The sequence below is a fragment of the Vulpes lagopus genome, chromosome 11 (genome assembly GCF_018345385.1).
Source record: "Vulpes lagopus strain Blue_001 chromosome 11, ASM1834538v1, whole genome shotgun sequence".
Classification (NCBI taxonomy): domain Eukaryota; kingdom Metazoa; phylum Chordata; class Mammalia; order Carnivora; family Canidae; genus Vulpes; species Vulpes lagopus.
In genome coordinates, this window is record NC_054834.1 from 59,870,143 (window position 1) to 59,891,304 (window position 21,162).

At 42.0% G+C, this 21,162-nt stretch overlaps 1 protein-coding gene across 1 annotated transcript in view; it reads right to left on the reverse strand.

Moving 5' to 3' along the window:
- Nucleotides 1-5,980: 5,980 nt before the first annotated feature.
- ELP4 (elongator acetyltransferase complex subunit 4) overlaps nt 5,981-21,162 on the reverse strand; it is a 242,556-nt gene continuing 227,374 nt past the window's right edge. Inside the window, exon 10 of the mRNA XM_041722909.1 lies at nt 5,981-6,622. Within this exon, the coding sequence (XP_041578843.1) occupies nt 6,491-6,622 (132 nt within the window). The 3' untranslated portion in view covers nt 5,981-6,490. The remainder of the gene's footprint in view (nt 6,623-21,162) is intronic.

Consider the following 21,162-nt stretch of genomic DNA (forward strand, 5'->3'; position numbering starts at 1 on the left):
AAAAAAAAAGAAAAGAAAAAAGAAAAAAAGAAAAAGAAAAAAAAAGAAAAAAAAGTAAAAAAGGCTATATTGTGTTAATTCAGTCAGTGACTGTGTGGACACCACAGTTGGGCGTTCAGGACGGAAAGAAAAATGGCTGTTAGAAGCACTTCAGTTCTGCAGTTGTGTCCTGTGTTGTACCACTGGGGAATGGACTTGAAACAAGGACCTTTGTATCCAGAAGGCACGATATCACTTGGAACAAATCTTCATTTTGGTATCCAAACTTTTATTCATTTTGGTGTATTATTTGTAAATGGGCATTTGTATGTTATGGAAAAAAGAACAACCTAGACTGGATGGATGCTTGATCTGTGTTGGTCATGAAGTTGTTAAGAAAAAAAAAAAAAAAAGGAAACCATGATCAACAAGCTTTGCCACGAATTGAAGAGTTTTATCAAGATATATCAAATACTTCTACCCGTCTGTTCATAGTTTATGGACTGATGTTCCAAGTTTGTATCATTCCTTTGCATATAATTAAACCTGGAACAACATGCACTAGATTTATGTAAGAATTATCTGTTGGTTTTCCAAAGGTTGTTAACAGATGAAGTTTATGTGCAAAAAAGGGTAAGATATAAATTCAAGGAAGAAAAAAGTTGATAGCTAAAAGGTAGAGTGTGTCTTCGATAAAATCCAATTTGTTTTATGTCAAAATGTAAGTATTTGTCTTCCCTAGAAATCCTCAGAATGATTTCTATAATAAAGTTAATTTCATTTATATTTGACAAGAATACTCTATAGATGTTTTATACACATTTTCATGCAATCATACCTTTCTTTTTTGGCCAGCAAAAATTAATTGTTCTTAGATATAGTTGTATTACTGTTCACAGTCCAATCATTTTGTGCATCTAGAATTCATTCCTAATCAATTAAAAGTGCTTGCAAGAGTTTTAAACTTAAGTGTTTTGAAGTTGTTCACAACTACATATCAAAATTAACCATTGTTGATTGTAAAAACCATGCCAAAGCCTTTGTATTTCCTTTATTATACTATTTTCTTTTTAACCTTATAGTGTGGTGTTACAAATTTTGTTTCCATGTTAGAGTATCATTCTGAACCAACGGTTACTTTCATACATACTCTAGTTCTTAAAGAAATAATTCTTATCATTTCATTAATTAGAAATGTGTTAGGAAGAAAGCTCCACTCAAAGCTGTGTGTATAGATCAGTGCCCATCTGTACCCACAACATACATATAAATGGTCACATTCCCCAGCTAGCCATTTAGTTCAAAAACTCAGTCTAGAAATAATTTAAAAATGCAACAAGCTATTAACTAGGAATTGTCTTTGGAATTAGGGCTGGCATTTTCAATCTGGGCAGATTTCCATTGTCGGCCTATTTCAACAGCGATTTCACTGAAGTATATTCAAAAGTAGATTTCTTATACAAGACTCTCTGAAAGCTGTCGCCTTTCTCAAATAGGTCCTCTCCCTTTTCTCTCTCCCTCCCCTTTGCACAAGAGGCATCATTTCCCATTGAACCACTACAGCTGTTCCCATTTGAATCTCGCTTTCTGTGCGGTTGTGGATGGTTGGAGGGTGGAGGGGGGATGTTGCATGTCAAGGAATAATGAGCACAGACACATCAACAGACAACAACAAAGCGGACTGTGACTGGCCGATGGGAGCTAAAGGCCTTCAGTCATTGGCAGCTTAAGCCAAACATTCCCAAATCTATGAAGCAGGGCCTATTGTCGGTCAGTTGTTATTTGCAATGAAGCACAGATCTGATCATGTTTAAAGTGGCGGCACGCAGGGCAGGGGTGCTTGAGCCCAAGCAAAGGATGGAAAAAAAATAAGCCTTTGTTGGGTGGAAAAGGCCTGCCTGGACCTTTATTTCTGTCTGTTTGGTGCAACATATAAGTCAATATAGATAAGTTCTCCTCTGCGAAGTTCAGGCAGAGGCTGGGGGTCCTGGCAGCCTGGCTGAAATGCTTGCAGAGGCAGAAACCTCCTGGGACAAAGACACACGTCCACTGAATTGTACTCTGCTCTTTTGTTTTGTTTTGTTTTGAATCCCCAAAGGCGAGTGGTCAGAAATATAGAAATTAATTGGGAGGCTTCAAAAGAAGAGCCTTCGGGTTCAACATCTACTGTTTCCTGGGGGAAGGGACTGCTCGCGAACACAGAACTGTGACTCAGCCGCGTGGCATGCTGCGTATCAGTCACTTTATCCCACCAGAGCTGCTGCACATTCAGAGATGCCTTCCCGGGCGGACTGCAGTGTTTACGTGTGTGCATCTAGGTGTGTTCCTTGTCAGCCTCCACCGCGCTCGCACACGCGCGCCGTTGGTGCCGTGGTGCGTGCAGATGCTTCTCCTCCTGACGTTTTGCAGCCTCTAGTCCCCGAGGGACACGTGCCCAGGGAGCCGTGTGGTGCGGGCTGCAGCTGCTGGCTGGCTTGCTTCTTCCCCGCGAGAAGGGACCCCTTCCAACTGGCTGCGATCTGGGCCAGGGTCAGGCAGCCAGGGCTGGCCCACGGCTCTGTTGTGTCCACGGCGCCGACTCTGGACAACTGGGTGCGGTGCTTCGGGTGCAGGAGCCGAGAAGGGGAGAAGGGGAGTGTTGCGGGAGCGGAGCGGGGGGAGGGTCCCCGAGGGTGGGCATGCCAGCGCGGGGTGCAGCCTCGTTGCCCCCCGGAGAAGCGGCTGCTCAGCTGCAGAAGCTCGCTGGTCCAGCAGGACAGAGGCGGCCCTGCCTTCTGCCTTCACCCTAGGGAGGCAGGCAGTCCTCCCGAGTGGAGCTCCAGGCACCCTCCGGGCCAGCATGGCAGGCGCTGCTTGCAAGCCGTGCCCGGGACGTGGCCTTTCACTCGCTGTTGAAATCATTTATTTTTATTGATTTACTGATCTAGGTATATTTATGTATTTATCCACGGGAGTGCTGCCGGGATGCTGTGATGCCATCTTCCAGGATGGTGACCACCTACCTACGTGTGTTGTCCTCAGGAGGATCGCAACACTGACAGCCTGTGATTTTTCTACAAACTTGACTTAGGAAGACCAGGTGAACAGAAGTAGAGCTGAGCGTTTGAATAAGAAACGTTCAAATTACTGAGTAAAAAAACCCCTGCTTTTTACTACAGTGAATTTCCATAATATCACCCCCCGACCCTTGGCCCCACTCTGCAAAGCTGGGCCTCCTAACTCTTAACTGGTAAACAACTGGCTTCCTGATGTGGCCCACAGAAGCATTTCTGCCTACCTTTTCCCCACCCCAATCAGAACCAGGCTTCCTAAAATTCACTTGTACAGTATTAAGATTTAGCCTTGTTTTGTGAGTTTTTGCCATCTTTGGATGGTGTCTGTATTCTGCTTATTTCTTTTTGCACTGGGCCTCAATGGGAACACAATTAAAAAAAAAAAAAATGCTTTTCTTCTCTCTATAATGTATGGCTCACCGAGGCCAAACACAAATTCTTCCCTTTTCTGTTTCTGGAGAATAAACCTCATCTGTGGCATTTTTTTTGTTTCTGTTTTTGTTTGGCCCGGTCCTGAAAGATTTCACTGTTCATTTTTGAAGTTCAAAGTGCAAGTTCTTAGAGTTAGTATTTAAGTTTGCTGGTGTTGATGGTGACTATCTTTGGAAAGCACTAATGGGATGTTTTAGAAATGACATTCATAATGGGCTCTAAACAAATGAATAGGGGTCCCCCCCCTTCCCTTTTGTGTATGTGTGTGTCTGATTCTTTAAAATTAAAAGACAAGGAATTGATTGCATGCAGAGAGTGTTTCTTCCTTTTGAAGTTTTTTTTTTTTTGGTCTACTGTTCGTATTTGCCTGGAGGGAGAGATAAAATATAAATGGAAGAGGAGGAAGACAAATGTGGAAATTGTCTGGTGGTGGCTAAACAGAAATTCAGAAGGTCTTAAAACCTCAGCACCTGAGAGCAGGGTGCGGTAGTCAAAATATTGACCTCGTGTTAAAGAAAGGCACATCCAGTGTAGGAGATGAATACTATATAGGGTTATGAAGATTTAGAAACATTTAAAAGATGAGGACATTTCAAATACTATGTTTGGCACTGTTACTTAAATATATCTCTGAGACAAGCTGATGATTGAAAAAAAAATCTGTTCAGGGAGTTCATAATGTATCACAATGATCCGCATACCTACTGTAGCATTACTGAAGACCAGTATTTTTGGGTAGTAAATGGTTAGCATATGGATAATTGATCATGTTTCCAGAGGAAAGGACAACACATTTTAGAGTGCGTTTTTATCAGAGGAGAACAAAAGTATACATCCCTCTGTAGCTTATTTTCACAAAGCCTGCCTACCCACCTAGTGAATCAGAACAACGAAGCACATGGATCTGAGTTTTGGAAAGTCCAGCTGTTATTATTGTTTAACATGCACTTTTACTGAGTTCGAAAAGTTTGTTATATTTAAGGGTTCAAATATGCACATTCAATTTTTATAGTATTTATCTATTTGTGAAGCATATATTAACTAGTAATTGAGTGTTAATTTTATAGACATGGCAGCCAGGGTAGTAAATCAATGACCTATTAAGTATTTTTGACAAGTAATTTACATATCTGATGACCTCACATTTCCTTTTCAGAGTCAAATGCTATATAATTGTTTCGCTGTGTGTTTGTATAAAATGAATCACAACATGGTAAGAAAAAGGTTAGAGTTATTAAAATAATAACCCAACTAAAATATTCATTTGAATTTATTCAGATTGTTCATAATGCTTTCAAAGGACATAGCAAAGCTTTTGTGGAGTATCTGCACATTATTTATTATCTATGGACTAAATTGATTTTTGGAAGTTGCTTTAAATTTTAAAAGCACCTTTGCTTAATATAAAAGGCCTTTAATTTTAACTGACAGATCAATTCTGAAACTTTATTTTGAAAAGAAAATGGGGAAGAATTTGTGTCTTTCGAATTAAAAGAAGTGAAAAAAATAAACCAGACATTCTAAAAAAATAGAAGAAACCTGATTTTTAGTACTAATAAAATAGCGGGTGACAAAATAGTTGTCTTTTTGATTTTGATCACAAAAAATAAACTGGTAGTGACAGGATATGATGGAGAGATTTGACATCCTGGCGAATCACTGTCATTGATTCAATTATCTAATTCTGAATAAAACCTGTATACAGTGTGTGTTTATGCTACAGTGGGTTTTTTTTTTAAGTGACTGACATTCATCATATTGGTTAGACAGTTTTAAAAACCTAGTCTTTGTTTTCTACAATGTTGTCAAGAACAAATAAAGTATAATTTGTGGTGTATTACAAGCAAACTGCTTAAAAATGCTAGTTATAACTGCTTCAAGATTTATTCTAACATATCTGAAGATGCATTTTAGAAATTCAGTTTCTCCTAATGGATTGTTAAGCAGCTCTTTAAAAAACTGAGATACTTTCACTGCAATGCAAGTTACTTTTTAACCTTCACTTTTTGTCTATTTGTCAAAAGCTTTGAGAATATGGAAACAGGATTCAAAAACCCAGTGTTTTATAAGGAAACTGGTTCGATGTGCTATATGCCCCCCAATACGTGTCTGCGTGGTTCTAAATGTGCATACCCAACCAGTGTTCCCAATTCACCAAGGGTTTACCTGATGCAATGGAAAACTGACTTAGTTTCCATTTCCAAACTATCAGTTTGCTACTTTGCCTCAGACCTATGTTCTGCAAAAACATCTCACCAAGCTTCAAAACATGCTTTTCCCCCAGCATTAATGTAGCTGTCAGTTTGAATTTCAATTCTGAAATATGCCTGTTGACGTAATTTCATAGTGCTGACTTCAGTTGTTTAGGATTACTAAACAGGAGCCCATCAACTTCTCTTTCTATGCTTTCTGTCACTCAAGCTCTTTATATTTATTAACTACTATGGCAGACTACTGATCTTCAATGGCATCTTAATCCCAAAATATTTTGTATTCATCAATTTAATAACAGGATGCATAAATGCAAATTCATTTTATTAGAGCCTTCATACATTAGCAAGTGAGTTTTCCACTTAAAAAAAAAAAAACAACCTGGGCATTTTCTGGTGGCAAGTGACTTTTCCAGAAATAGACAGACACTCTTGTTGGTACGCGGTTACGAATTTCATCCTGGTTTATACTACCTGCTGCAATAGGCACTGACCGCGAACGAAATGCCTTAATGCGCAGACACCCGTGACCACTGCGAGGCACTTGGAGCTTCTGATGCTTTATTCAAAAATGAAATTACCTGTTTTCTCTAAAGAGGGCCGAAAACAACTCTTAAACTGAAAAGTACTTTTGCTGTAGTCTTTCCGGCTAAGGAGTCGGTTTAAGGAAAACGAAGCACAGTGGCCTCGTTCCGCAATCCAGACTGTTTTCCGAGGACTGGAGGGTCAAATCGTTAGGAAAATATTTACCTAAGCTATTAGCGATCGTAATGAGAGTGTCCTAGAATCCCGCGTGCAACGGCTAAGGAGTGATCGCTAGAAGTCCAGGTGCTTCCTGCCTCCGGCCATCACGCCACAGTCCGGGCCCAGCAGCCTAGAGGATGCTGCGGGAATCTGTTTGCTCGAGCGGCTCACTGTGTCTGACAAGTCTGGAGGCAAATGCAGCCGCTGCAGCAGAAGATTTCAGGAGGAAAGGAAGAAGAAGAAGAAGAAGAAGAAGAAGAAAATTAATTTTGCTTTAGCTAGTGCACTTCAGAATACAATATTATGCTCTGTTGATCAGCATTTAGTCTTGCATGTGAAATTCCTGCTAAAACAGTTCCTTCAGACCGAAACCCGCTGTAATCACATCTTATTCCTCCCAGGTTTTTATAGACTATAGTCATGGCACACACTGGGCCAGGAAGCTTCAGCTGAACGTCTCCAGAGTCCAGACCTAAATGTGCTCAGATTCCCCTCATTCAGGTCAAGATGAGAACACGTAAATGCACAAATAAAGGCGCAACTTGAGAAATGACACTTTTGTCGTAATGGTGGGGTTGTTGGTGGGCTTTATTTTTGCCAGGGCTCCAAAATGCTATTTTTAAAGTGATGGTAGCTTTTCAGCAATTATGGATTCCTGCAAATGCTTGTTTCCCTTTGTCTATTAAGTTGACCTGATGGGGCAGCCCTGGTGGTACAGCGGTTTAGCGTCGCCTGCAGCCCAGGATGTGATCCTGGAGACCGGGGATCGAGTCCCACGTCGGGCTCCCTGCATGGAGCCTGCTTCTCCCTCTGCTTGTATCTCTGCCTCTCTCTCTGTGTCTCTATGAATAAGTAAATAAAATCTTTAAAAAAAAATAAGTTGACCTGATGATTCTATTTCAAGGCTATATACTTTCTTTAGGGACTTACAATTTTTGTAGAAATACTGACATAATGAAAAAAAAAAAAGATACCCATCGAAGGATCAGTATTTTTTATATACCCAGGTAAGTCAGCTCTGACATCTGTTTATGGTCTTGGTAAGTTTGTTTCGATGTATGACACTGGTCATGTCTTCAAAAGTACAGTGTGGCTTTGAACATCTCCCCATCTTAACTGTTTTCCTGCAGATAGAGGCTGATTCAAGCAGATGCACTGACTGACCATAATTATACAAACAGTTATTGTAATTAGGGAGAAATATTCATATTTCAAAAGAACGTTTTTTGGTTTTCAAAAGAATCTCTATCAAATTCCTTTAACTATCAGTGCTCCCAGCCTATATAATTTTCACAAAAATCCAGATTGAAAGGAACATGTCTGCTGTGTGAGGCAGAGTGGGTGTGAGAGGCTAAAGGTAAGTGAGGTAGGATGGAGTGTCCGCTGATGACTAACCAAAGCCTTACAGGAGTGAAATGACCTGGAGACAACCTATCTGAAACTCTTCATTTGGAAATCTCCCTATAATATGGAAGAAAAAAAAAAGATGAAAAAAGCAGAATTATTATTATTATTATTATTATTATTATTATTTTGGTCAAAATACCATGACCTATAAGCATATGTTCTGGATAATTTCTTTCCTGGGAAAAGGCTTGTTTAGTGTCATGTAAACACAAACTGTGTGCAGCAGATCAAAATATTTTAAAACAATTAAAAATTTTTTTGAAAATACTCTTCTTTGGTTTCAGTTTCCCTGTACTTAGTTTTTAACACAAATATATCCAGAATGGAAGACACTATTATAGATACATGATCAACAAAGATGTTAGGTCAAGAAAAAGCTGTCATATCCATAAAGTAATATTCGTAGAGTAATACTCATTTGTATCCATATATTAAATAGCTAAATGTCTATTTCTTGAATGATTTTTAAAAAGCTCAAATAAAGACATACTTGTTCCTTTGTTTCAAACAAATTTTTCATTTTTTCATAACCTGTTTTTTGTTTTTTTTTCCTCAGAAAGGATTTCAGGCAGAAATGAAAGCATGAAAGGCTCAGGAATCTAAAAGACATGCATCACTCTAAAGTCTGAGGTTATGAATGTCTTTGCAGTGTTAACTCTATCAGTGCTCATGTGAAGAAACTGGAGAGAAAGAGACATTTAATTATTTATTTAACCTTCATTTTTTAAAAAAGATTTTATTTATTTATTCATGAAAGACACAGAGAGGAGAAAGAGACATTTAATATGTCTGAACTTTCATGTTTCTTTAAGATCCTGTAGTTACTGTTAATGAGCAAAAGAAAAATGCCTGGGATACAGGCATGATCTGAAGGTTATCTGGAACTTCAAGAAAATACACCATAAAAAATGTGTGTGTGTGTGTGTGTGTGTGTGTGTTTGCGTGTATACTTTTGGTGGGACCTCATAAGGATTATGTCAGATGGTGATTAGGCTATTTAGGAAATCAACTGGACTCAACAAATATTTAGAGTTTACTCAAAGTAAGGTGAATAGAGCCCCTTCCCCATTATCCAGGAACATGAGTAAAGACAAGCACACTGGTAACCATCAGAGTGAGCACTCCAAGTTATGTCTACAAGAAGGGAGAGACAAAGCAGAAACCAGGTGGGGGAAGGGGAGAAGAAAGCCTCATGGAGATGGCCTAGGTATTAAATTATGAATGGATTCTGACATGTAGAAATGGTGATTTGCTTAACAGTGGAGCTGATACATCTTCACGATGCTTTCGGGTGAAGGGTCATACGGTCCTGATAATCGAAATGAGGAAACTAGTGTAGTTGTTCAGAACCAGCAGAATACAATTTATTTTAGGAGCTTACCTATTTGCTAAAAATTTCTCTTCCTCTGCTTCTCTAGGCAATGAACGTGAGCCAGTTGGCCGAAAGCCCTTCATAGCAAAAGTAGCTAAATGTGACGTGTGACATGCTTGGAAATCTTTCAGGTTGAATGGGTTTGAAGAAAAGTCAAATATCATTTGTGTGTAACTTGTGAGCACATAAATTTTGGTTGATATGGTTAAATGTTTCTAACCAAATGCTACATTGTAAACGCCAGTTGTATACTTCTGTCCTTTGAAGGAGCCCAAGGATGGCTTTTGGAAACATGTGAGTGATTTTGCCAGCTTGGTTGATTGTTATTTGAATGAGCTTATGACGCGCTCTAAATTCTCAAGCAGTGGGTTGTGTTTTCTTCCTTTATGAGCCTCCCTCTGTGCGCCATGTCAGTGCGATGTGAAGCAGTGAGGAAGAAGGAGAGATCAGGTTCCAGGCTTGCCAGGTGTGTCAGGGACTTTTCCTTAGAGGCTTCCAAAGCATTTACACACTTGACATGTAAATGTTCAGATGCTGCTGTACCCCAGATCTGTCTTCTGAAAAAATATGCTGTAAGATGCTCTGCATAGCATGTGACCTCCTTTAGACTAAAGCTGAGAGGCTGTGGGGACGTACAAACTTCCAGACCTTGAGGTTTCACTGAGTAACGGTTTAAATAAAAACCAGACTATTAAAAAAATACCATACCATTTTCAACCCTGGAACCTAAGTCAAGATATTCATCCTTCTCATTTTATACCGGGGGTTCTGAGGCAAGGGCCCAAAACACAGCTCACGTCTTGAGTGGATATTTTCCCCACCTGGTTTTCTCTTCCCAGATTCCGGGAGGAAGGGATTGTGCTCGAAACACAGGACATGCATATCTGGCTGTCTGCCTATTTTTCCCATTAATGCCCTGTCTAAGATGATGATTTCCATGCAGGCGAAGGGATTTGAGAAAGATGTGACAAGCCCCAATGTCTCACAGAGGCCTAGGTGATTTGCAGTGATCCCACTGGATTAATGGGGCCTTCTTCTCTGGTGCTACAAGGTGGGAAACAGTGGGGAAACTACCCTGGCAGACGAGGGGAGCTGCTGCCAACAGGCACCCTTAGGCCCATAGGAAGCACTGGGCCAGAATAAAGTAACAGCAGCAGGGGTGCTGTGCTCTGCAGCTCTGGGAGGTACCAAGCTGAGCCACTTTGAGATTTTTTTCTCCTCTGCCTACATCTCTCCTTGTTGGGCTTAGCCACTGCCTGTATGTTGTTCCTTCTTGAGTCAGCAAGTAAATGGGTCCTTTAGACACATAGGACTGGATTTCCTGGCTCCACAGTTTCCCTTCCTAATTCCTTTCTTCCAGCCTGCCAGACCCATGCTCAGCACTCACAGTTCCCAGACAGAAGGGGCAAGACAATGAATGTAGATTACACCTGGATTTGAGACAAATTGCAGGTAAATGGCTATTAAAATAAGCTTAATCAATTTATATTTTCCATATTTTGCCGAGCCCAAACCACCAGGCACTGTTTGTTTTCTATTTGATGTAGTACATTTTAACCCTTCACAGATGAATAGGGTTGTTTTAATCCTTTTTATATTGACATTTCCTGAACAGTCACACTTTGCATTACTCAGATTCACAGAAATCAGTGTTAATATCTCAAAATACTTTAAAAATTTTTTATTTTTTCATTCATGAAAGACACACAGAGAGAGAGGCAGAGACTCAGGCAGAGGGAGAAGCAGGCTCCATGCAGGGACCCAGATGTGGGACTCGATCCCAGGACTCCAGGATCACGCCCTGGGCCGAAGGCAGAAGCTCAACCACTGAGCCACCCAGGCGTCCCTCAAAATACTTTCTAAAAGATTTTTCTTTTGTTCTTCAAAACACAGCCAATTTTTAAAATTTTTTTGTTTATGATTTTTACTTTTAAGTAATCTCTACACTTGATGTGGGACTTGAACTTACAACCCCGAGATCCAGAGTCTCATGCTTTACCTACTGAGCCAGCTAGGCACTCCCATAGCCAAACTCCATGAAAACTTGTAAACACCTTAGAACTTACAGGTTCTGCACTGGTCACTTAACAGAGGCAGCCAGTGAAAGTCTGATACGTCCTTCCGTCTGTCTCTCACTCTCAGTGTGACCCTGGACAAGTCAGTTCTTATGTGTAAGTCTCAGTGTCCTCATCTATGCCAGGGGGATAATTCTCCTTTCAAGGGACTGTGGTCAGGCTGCTCAAATGAGATGCAGAAGTAGTCCCCACAATATCAAGGAGTAATTTATGTCTCTTCTTGCTCCAAAAAAGAAGTTGAGATGGATTATCAAAATATATATGGTTCGACGAGATAAAAAATAAGTGAGTTTATTAAGGCAAGGAAACCTGCAAATGTAAGGAACAGCACATACTTAAAAACACCAACAACAGAAAATCGGACTTGGCCAGCGGGTCTCACTCACTACACTGAGGCCCCTGCATTGCGTGTGAATTGCCCTCTGCTGTGGCCCAGGAAAGAAATTAGAGGAAACTGCGATCACAGTCCTGGTTTCTGGAAAGATTTAAGAAGTCTAAACTGTTTCCCTTGTACTTAGTAACGCAGTAGTGAAAATGGGGCAGGTCAGGTGCCTAGCTTCTGGGCCAGCGAAAATACGCAGGGCTGTGTAGCAGGGGCCATCTGGGGTCCACCTTATTTTAAAAAGCGGTCCTTTGTACATGTCTTTGCTGCTGACAAAAGAACTAATGTCAGAAACTGAAGCTTCTCTACTCGAGTTTTAAAAGCATCTCCCCCTCTTTACGCGATGAAGAAAAAAAACAGATTAATAAAAGACATGCTGTCTTCTTCCATTCTAGATTCTTTCAAGAGCCGTGGGGTGCCCTCACCTGGAGGGGGGACTGGCCGATTATTTCTGAAGCCACACTGGTTACGAGGCACTGCTGCGAGTGGAAAGAACCAGAGTATGGGCTGAGCGCTGGAACAGAGCCACGCTCCCACCTCCTCCGCCACGGGGCTTAAAGAAGGTAGAGGTTTATTCCTCTCCCACTTTATCTCCAGAAGTAGGCAATTCCGAGCTGCGAGGACAGGTCTGCCATCCTCAATAGGCTCTTGGAGCCAAGGCTGAGGCTTTTGCTTTCTCTCTGCTGGTGGGAAGAAGGGGCCAAGAAGGCAGGATCTGGAAGCTGGACACTTCACTTGCGCTTGTGTCCGGAACTTGGCCAGGGCCACCCCTGGCTGGCTGCAGGGGAGGCTGGGAGATGTTGGGAGATGTGCAAAAATGTTCAGCAGATCTATTCCTACGGAGGATGGAGCAAATGGGGATGGGAACCCCCCCTCTCCCCAGCAGACAGCTACAGTTTCAAGAAGGGCCAGAGTGAACCGATGGGCGCCAGAAGCACCCTCTCTGCCTGTGAGCTTTGGGGGACCTCCTGGGGCTCCACTCCCCTGTTCTGACCAGGGAAATGCACACCTGGCGCCTCCACTAGTGCAGGGGGCATGCTCTACACAGAAAAAGGGGAGGGTTTCTTGGAGACGGATGCAGCAGGCTTGATATATTCATCATCATGGGGTGGCTATTATTTCTTCCCAAGATTTTAGAGTGTTGGTTCAAGTTACAAAACAAATCAGTGCCATATGCTATTATGTAATTATAATTTATTTATTTATTTTTTTAAAGATTTTATTTATTTATTCATGAGAGACAGAGAGAAAGAGAGAGGCAGAGACACAAGCAGAGGGAGAAGCAGGCTCTACACAGGGAGCCCAACGTGGGACTCGATCCCAGGTCTCCAGGATCATATCCTGGGCTGAAGGTGGTGCCAAACCACTGAGCCACCTGGGCTTCCCTGTAATTATAATTTATATATTAAATTCTATTTACACTGTTACACGTATTCCATCGTGATTACATCACTACAGTGTAATGTTATATTGCAATTATTCTATATCAGGTTAGCATTTTGCAACGTGGAAGACGCATCTGCCTAATTTTGGTAAGTTTTGCGTTACTTCTCATGTAGGAGTAGGCCAAGAGAAACGATGCCAGAACCAGTTTTTGCTCTTTTTGGATTGGTAAGTGTACATTTGGTAGTGGCTGAATGTGTCTGGAAAAAAATTCTCCCAAACATGGTCAGGTTTTAAGTTTTAGTTTAAAATGCATTTCACTCTCAGATTAAAATTGTTTTATTGTGTGTCATAATTATACTATATCCTTTGAATCGAAAACAATTCATTTGGTTCTTCCTGATTGATCTGAAAATTAGACAAAATTTCAGAGCTGGCATATTGCATACTGGCTGCCCATTGAAAAATGCTCAGGTGTGCAATTATTTTGACCGTCAATTATATCTGACAGTATTGTCTTGTCTCCAAACTCACCTCTCTGAAAGCAGATTGTGAAGAACTCACTTGTCTAAACAAAAGTGTGATTTGTGAAAAGGCATGTGTCTGTGGTAGATATTGCTAGCTTACTCTCAATATCTATTCTCTTCCTTTGCAGTCAGTAAAAGAATCTTCGAATATTAGTAAGGCACATGGCCTCCCAGAATAAAGGTCACATTTCCCAATTTCCCTTGCCAATACAATAGATAAGCCTGAGTGACTAAGTTCTGGTCACTTCATCTTCAGCTATGGTTAAGTTTAGGGTCAGATCTCGGTGTGTGTGTGTGTGTGTGTGTGTGTGTGTCAGGGGGGTTTACTTCCCCTTTCCCCCCCAGTGGCGAGAAGGCCACCATCCTGGGCCCTGATCCACCCTTCCTCGTGGGGTGAGGGACCTGCCCCTTATTTATAGGACATGCTCTGGGTATTCAGAATTCAGAACTCCCTGCCCAAATGGCTACAAAGTCTGTGCAGGTCTATCCTCCAGGTTTGTGCCTCAAGGGTAGATCATACTGTCTATGTGCACACCCCGGGGTCCCAGGAACAGCCCAGAGACTGGTTTGTGTGGCGTGTAGATGGAGTTCGGATGTGCAGGATGCATGTCCCCAAGCATCTGCACGTGGCCCTGTGTGTGGAAAGGAGACAGGTGTGGGAAGAGAAAGGGGGTGGACTGCAGGCCAAGTTTCCCTAGGTCTCTGGGTTCTAGAATGGAACCCACACCCTAAATTTAAACTTGGCTTTCCAGGAAGTTGTACTTGTGAAGGAAGGAAGATACTGCATATTTCATGGTTTCTTGGCTTGATAGCTTCAGGTTATTTAGGCATATAATAATTATGTGGTCTAGGTTGCACAAATGCTAGGGGCCAGCCTCACTCCTCTCTTCCCACTGGCTGAAATGTAGACTTGAGGGTGGGTACTGAAACAGTCTTTCTGGACCATCAGTTGGAAGCTATGCATTGAGGAGGGTACGACAAAATGAGAAAATTAGTTTAAGGCTTCGCGATACCATCTGGCCACACAAAGACACTGGGTCACTAATTTGGGCTTTACAGTGAGACATATGTGAGCTTCTATATTATTTAAGCCACTGTGTTTTCGGATGACTGCAATAACGGCCTAACCTGTGTCCTCTATGCAGAATTTGGTGTCTGCAAAATGGAGTGCTTGTTCTGTGATGTAAATGGCTTAGTGGTTGGAAAGTGGGTGGAGAGGTCAGAGTGCAGACTGGAAGGCTGGTGACCCTTGTTTTTTTTTTTTTTTTTTAAGATTTTATTTATTTATTTATTTTTTAATATTTTTTTTCTTTCTTTATTTATGATAGTCACAGAGAGAGAGAGAGAGAGAGAGAGAGAGAGAAGCAGAGACACAGCCAGAGGGAAAAGCAGGCTCCATGCACCGGGAGCCCGATGTGGGATTCGATCCCGGGTCTCCAGGATCGCGCCCTGGGCCAAAGGCAGGCGCCAAACCACTGCACCACCCAGGGATCCTTAAGATTTTATTTATTTATTCATGAGAGACACAGAGAGAGGCAGAGACATAGACAGAGAAGCAGGCTCCACGCAGGGAGCTCGACGCGGGACTCGATCCCGGGACTCCAGGATCCCACCCTGGGCTGAAGGCGGTGCTAAACCATTGAGCCACCTGGGATGCCTGCTGGTGACCCTTGTAATGACTGTGATAACTTGGAAGGTACACAATATACCTCCTGATCGGTGGCTCCAGGCGAGTGCTGGGGAAATTCAGGATATTGTTGCGTTATATGCTTCTTGCCACTTTCGGCAAAGTTTTTTTTTTTTTTAAGATTTTATTTTTATTAATTTATGAGAGAGAGAGAGAGAGAGAGAGAGGCAGAGACACAGGCAGAGGGAGAAGCAGGCTCCATTCAAGGAGCCTGATGTGGGACTCAATCCTGGGTCTCCAGGATCAGGCCCTGGGCTGAAGGCGGCGCTAAACTGCTGAACCACTGGGGCTGCCCTCAGCAAAGTTATTTATAAAAGAGAAAGGAAAAAAAAAAAAAAAAAGAGAAAGGAACTAGAGCTAGAGAATTTGGAAGAAGGGTCAGAAGGGACCACACCTCTTAAAGGAGGTGCTCTGCCTGCGGCCCAGAGTCTAAACTGATGAAAGGCTTGGTAATTTGGGGCCTCAGAGGACCCAAGAAGCCCACCTGTTTCTGCCCTGCACACTGAAGCAGGCACCCATCCCGGAGATGCCTGGGCCCCTGCGCCTTGCTGAAGTACCCTCATTAAGGGACTGGCAACCAAATTGGAGCCAGCTCAGAGATGAAAGTCACATGAAGGGTACTGCCTTCCCTCTTAAGTTATTTCATTTTATTTTTAAAGATTTTAGTTATGAGAGAGAGAGAGAGAGAGAGAGAGAACAAATGGAAGCAGAGGGAGAGGGAGAAGCAGATTCCCTGCTGAGCAGGGAGCTGGATGTGGAGCTCGATCCCAGGACCCCAAGACCATGACCTGAGCAGATGCTGAGCTCACTGAGCCACCCAGGCGCCCCTCAGAGTCAAGCTACTTACTGACAGAGTGAGAGGGATGTGGGTAGAACAGAGAGGCCACAAAATAAGACTCAAGTCTTAGAAAGTAACAGTTCTGGTGGACAAGCATCCATTCCAACCTCCAGAGGAGGGAAAGGTGTGAATTGGGTTTCTCGAATTCAGTGCATTGGTACTAGATTTAGAAGGTGGAAGAGAAGCTGCTCTGAGTACTACAATTCACAAGCACTACTGCAGGGACCTTTTTTTTTTTGCATCAGTATTCCAGTGACTGGTCAATACCTTCATGGGAGTTGAGAGGCAGGTGCAGAAGTGGAGGCCAGACCAGTGTTTTACTTGCTTCATGGGGGTTAAGGAATATTGCAGGGGTAGTAGTGAGAACCTACCAACCCCAAGAGTACAGCACAGAGGTGTGAGCTTGCAGCCAACAGTCCTAATGGTGGCCTCCCAATTCCTCACCTTCCTGAGAAAGCAGCAGTGTCCCTGAGGGCCAGTTTGGTGGCAAGTCCCTATAGCCCTTCCAATTGTCTCACTAGCCTCCCAGTTTTCTGGTATAAACTCTCCTCTGCATAAAATAATTTGATGCAATTGGTTTCCTGCAGCTGAATCCTAGAACTATGTCCAGACAACTCTTTGGCTGTGATTACTTGCATGTTGGACTGAAGGGAAGTGAACAGACTGGGAGCCCTTGAAAGTCTTGATGGGATTGTATTGCCAAAGAAATCACAAACCTGGTAAAAAGTCTATGATTATTCAACTCCCAAAATAATTTTAGGTCCCCAAACCTGAACTATCAACAAGTGGGCTTGTTGAACTGGGGAGCCCCCCCAGAAGCATTCCCTCTGGTGGTGATGTTGTGTAGCCACGAAGGATCATGGGCAAGGAATAACATCCTAAAAGGATATGGAGGATAATGGACAAGGAAGTTCCTTCCAAGGAGCAGCACTGGGGACTACAAAGTGGGTTGAAGTCCTCCACTGCCAGGGCAGAGGATTCGTGGTTCCTAGCCGTAGAATTCTCCCCTCAGCTCACCCACGAAGAGGCAGTAAGTGTGCGGGAAGAGGGCTGTGCATGGATATTTGGGTTCCGTGGATTGTGGCAGAGACTGATGATTATCCTCCAGTAGCTATGCTCCCTTTTCCCTTTGGTAGAAGAACTCTGGAATAGGCGGCCACCCTGAATAAAAACTCTATTTCCATGCTCCCTTTCAGCTACTCGTGGATCACATGACCAAATCCGAAGAGAGCAGGAGTGCTGTTGCAGCTTCAGGATACTAGAATGGAATTTGAACTCAGGCAGCCTGGCTTCGAAGTCACATTCTTATTCGTTACTCTACGTGCCACAACTTTTCTAAGTATTAGAGACAAAACTGAACAAAACTGGTAAAATCCCTGCTGATTTCAAAGAACTTACAACTTCAGAAAGGGACAATACATAGACATTTATATGACTCAAGGGAAGATAGCTAACATATAGGAAGGCAAACAGATAATTCAGATTGAGAGAGGTGCTTTTAGGGACACAAAACACAGCAATATGGTATGGGCTGGGGTGGTAGTGCCTTATTTGGTGAAGGCCTTTCTGGGGAGTACATTTGAGCTAAGATTTTCAATTTAGAAGGGACTTTGAAGACCTGGAAAAAGAAGTTTCCAGGCAAAGGTGATGCAAAAAACGCAAAAGCCTTAAGGCAGGAATAAGCTTGGTATGTTTGAAGGACAGGAAAAAAAGTCAGCTTTTCTGAGTAGTCAACAAACAAGGGAATGGCTATGAGAAATTTGGCTTGGTCGGTAGGTATCAGATTGTGTAGGGTTTGTAAGTGACTTGGACTTAATCCTTAGAGCAAAGGGTAGTAAGGGAGTGATGTAAATTTATTTCTCTGAATAAGAGGGCCATCTCACCCATATCCTTACAAAACCATGCACAGACATTTTTAATAACAGAAAACAAGAGCTGCAGACAGATATGTCCTATTAAAGACAGAATTTTCCAAAAGGTGGTGTATACTTGCTCTTTTAGATCCTGTTTTCTTCTGATTCAGAAGAAATATTCTATCTCCTAAGTGACCCACATTATCTTCTCATTCCAATCCTCCTCCTGTGGGGAGTGGTGGTTCCCAGTCTCATGCCAAGCAACATGAAGATGCTAGCTGGAGTGGCTGGGCCCCGTGTGATGTGTTCATGGAGGAGAAACTCCGGCAATGTTTGTGGGGATGGTTTGCTAGGTTTAATCCTCTTAAAATGTGAGCCAGAATCTTTTGGACAATACAGTCATAAGAATACCACCAAGTATCAGTCCCAATGTTCCTGAACTTTCAGACACTTAAGATATGGGGGACTCATGTTAATTTCCTCTTTTATTTCATATATTGACAAACTAGATTACCTCTAAAGAGTTTTGCTTAAAATGTTTTTACCTTCCAAACTAAAGCCAGTATCTTTTTTTTCCTTTTGATTTCTTCTTTGCACATTGTATTCTCATTAATGTTCTGACATGAGTAGGACTGAAAAGAAATCATCTAGTATGTAATAGAATAAGGTGGCTTAAACTTACCTAAATTTGGACAAGAGAAATGCTTGAAACAACTCCCATTAGCTTCTTCTCTGGGATAAAGGGATGGGATGGATAAGTCATGCATGGCCACTATCAGCCCTGGGATCCCCTGCTTGTGAACCACTGCCTAAACGAGGCTCTCCATATCTCCCCAACTGACTCCCTTCCATTCATCTTTCCTTAATTGTGCACAGGGCTTCTCACTCTGGCAATCTTTTTACTGGTCTCCAACTGCTGCTTACCCAAGGCTTGTGTGGCTCTGGAACACACAATGCAGGCAGGAGCATATAAGCTCCAGAGTGCGTAGAATTTGAATTAAGCTTCAGCAGGGCCAAGCTGAGAGATGCTTGAGACCTAGGGCCTACTGCTGCTATGGCAGTAAATGGAAGAAGACTGGGATCTTCCTGTGCACTGACTGTGTCATTTTGATAGGCTCTTCAAGCTTGCTTTGTCCAGGAAGCCCCCTTTCTACCCTCTACAAGTGAGGAAACATTAAGGAGCAACATTTTAGGTATGAACCCTCAGGTGGCTTAATGGTAGATAGTAAGACATTTTAAGAACATACAGTGTTTTCAAGCCGAATGCTGAGCCTGGAAAAAAAAAGACTACTTCTTTTAGAAATGAATTCCAACTACTAATTAGATGAGAATTTCTTTTTATCTCCTTTTTTCTTTTAAAGCATCTGGAAACTATTTTGGAGGTGGCAAAAGGTAACATTCCCTTTGTTTTTGTCTACTAGAATTTAAACTAATGTTTGCTCCTTACTATAATCTGAAACCTCTGACTCAGTAAACTGTGAGCAGATAAATGTGTGTGTAAACTCAAGGTTGATCTCTAGATCCCACAGATTTTACGAATCACAGCAGATCCGCTATTCAGTTTAGGGACTGGCAGAGGTATGAGTGATTGGTTTATGCAACAGATGAATTCTGACATGGGAACAAGCAGAAATCAGGGAATTCTGAAATCAGATAATTGCCTAAGTTATGATATTAATGTCAGCCCACTAAATGATTCAAAATTGCCAGCTTTTGACGAACACTCCTTTTGGAAATGTGGTAATTGCACACATTTTTTTTTTTGTATATAAGTACAGCATATGTAAAACATATATTGATTTGCCCTTGGCCGTCCACGAGTAAGTCCTGAGAGCATAATGGCCAATGTGTTCGCTTGCATAATGCCCCACAGCGTATGCAGAACATCGCTCCCCCAAGCCCTGAGATGGGGGATGAAGTGCTCAGTGGAAATGGCAACGTCAAACATCCCGACGGCATTCCATCTCCCAACTACTCTTCAGATACTCTGAGACCCCCACATTGCAGGGTCTGCTAGTTCCTGGGGATGAAGAAAGAATTTTTAATGGGGCCAAATGTAGGTGTTTACAAGGGGGAATTGTTGTTTTTTATTAGGAGCTGCCTTATGTTCAATAGTTGTATTTACTTTGTCAAGCTAGCCAGAATTAGAAATCCCCATTGCTAGGCAGCCTAGAGCGCCTGCGAAGTATTTCTGGGCATTCAGAACTGAAGCATGTGCTGCCCAAAGGCAGGTTTCATTACAGTGTGTTATTGAGTCCTCCTTCGTCCCCCCCTCCCCCCACACCCCCAGATCGCAGAGCTTCTATAACAGGAAATCTTGGTTACTTTATGCTGAAACATATTTACATGACTGAAACACGACAATTAGCACATTTGTAAAGCTTGAGGGATAGGCACACTTTAATGGTTTTTTGAAGTAGGCTGATTTCCTGGAGCTTTTAATCTTATTTTATTTTGTTCTGCATGCATGAACAAGTTCTTCTTTACTATAGGTATTTGACAGAGTCTACCTGGTATGAATGTGAATGAAAAGAAAATTATACAAAAATTAACTTTATGTTTTTATCTTTGTCAAACTGTTCCTAACTTCTTTTACCAGTTCAATGTATGTTGAGGGCTGCACTCTTATTTTTGACACATTGTGTTAGCTTTTATACAAAGGCAGTTAGGAAGTATGTTTTGGGTTTGACAAAATGAAACGTAGCTTTCTCTATAACCCACTGTGTAAAAACTTTTCACAGTGGACCAAAAGTATCAATCACAGCCCTGATTCATTCTTCGTGTTCAGATCAGATAAAGGTATACTCTCCTAGGTGGTATACGCTGTACTTGCTCCAAACTTAAATTAACACTCAGGTGGTATTAAGTAATATTACTTGGTAAGTGCGATTATGTGTGTTTGTGGGTTTGTGTGTGGATGCCCTCTTATACATATCAATATGTAACATGGCGAGGTTATCAGGGGTATTTTGACATCTTTTAAGTCTATAGATCAATTACTGAAATCTTGGTAAAATTCAGAAAAAAACCCATTCATATCAGAGCCCTCTAAGATAAAATGAAAACTTCCACTTTCCCTTTGCTCTCTGAAAGCATGCTAACCCTGGAAGCCACCCACCCCAAGTCTCACTTAAAAGTTTATGGCAAATTTACAAATTACACTGGCTTCAAATAGTCACCCAGTTCATCTATCTCCACCCTCCGTAGACCTCCCTCCTCA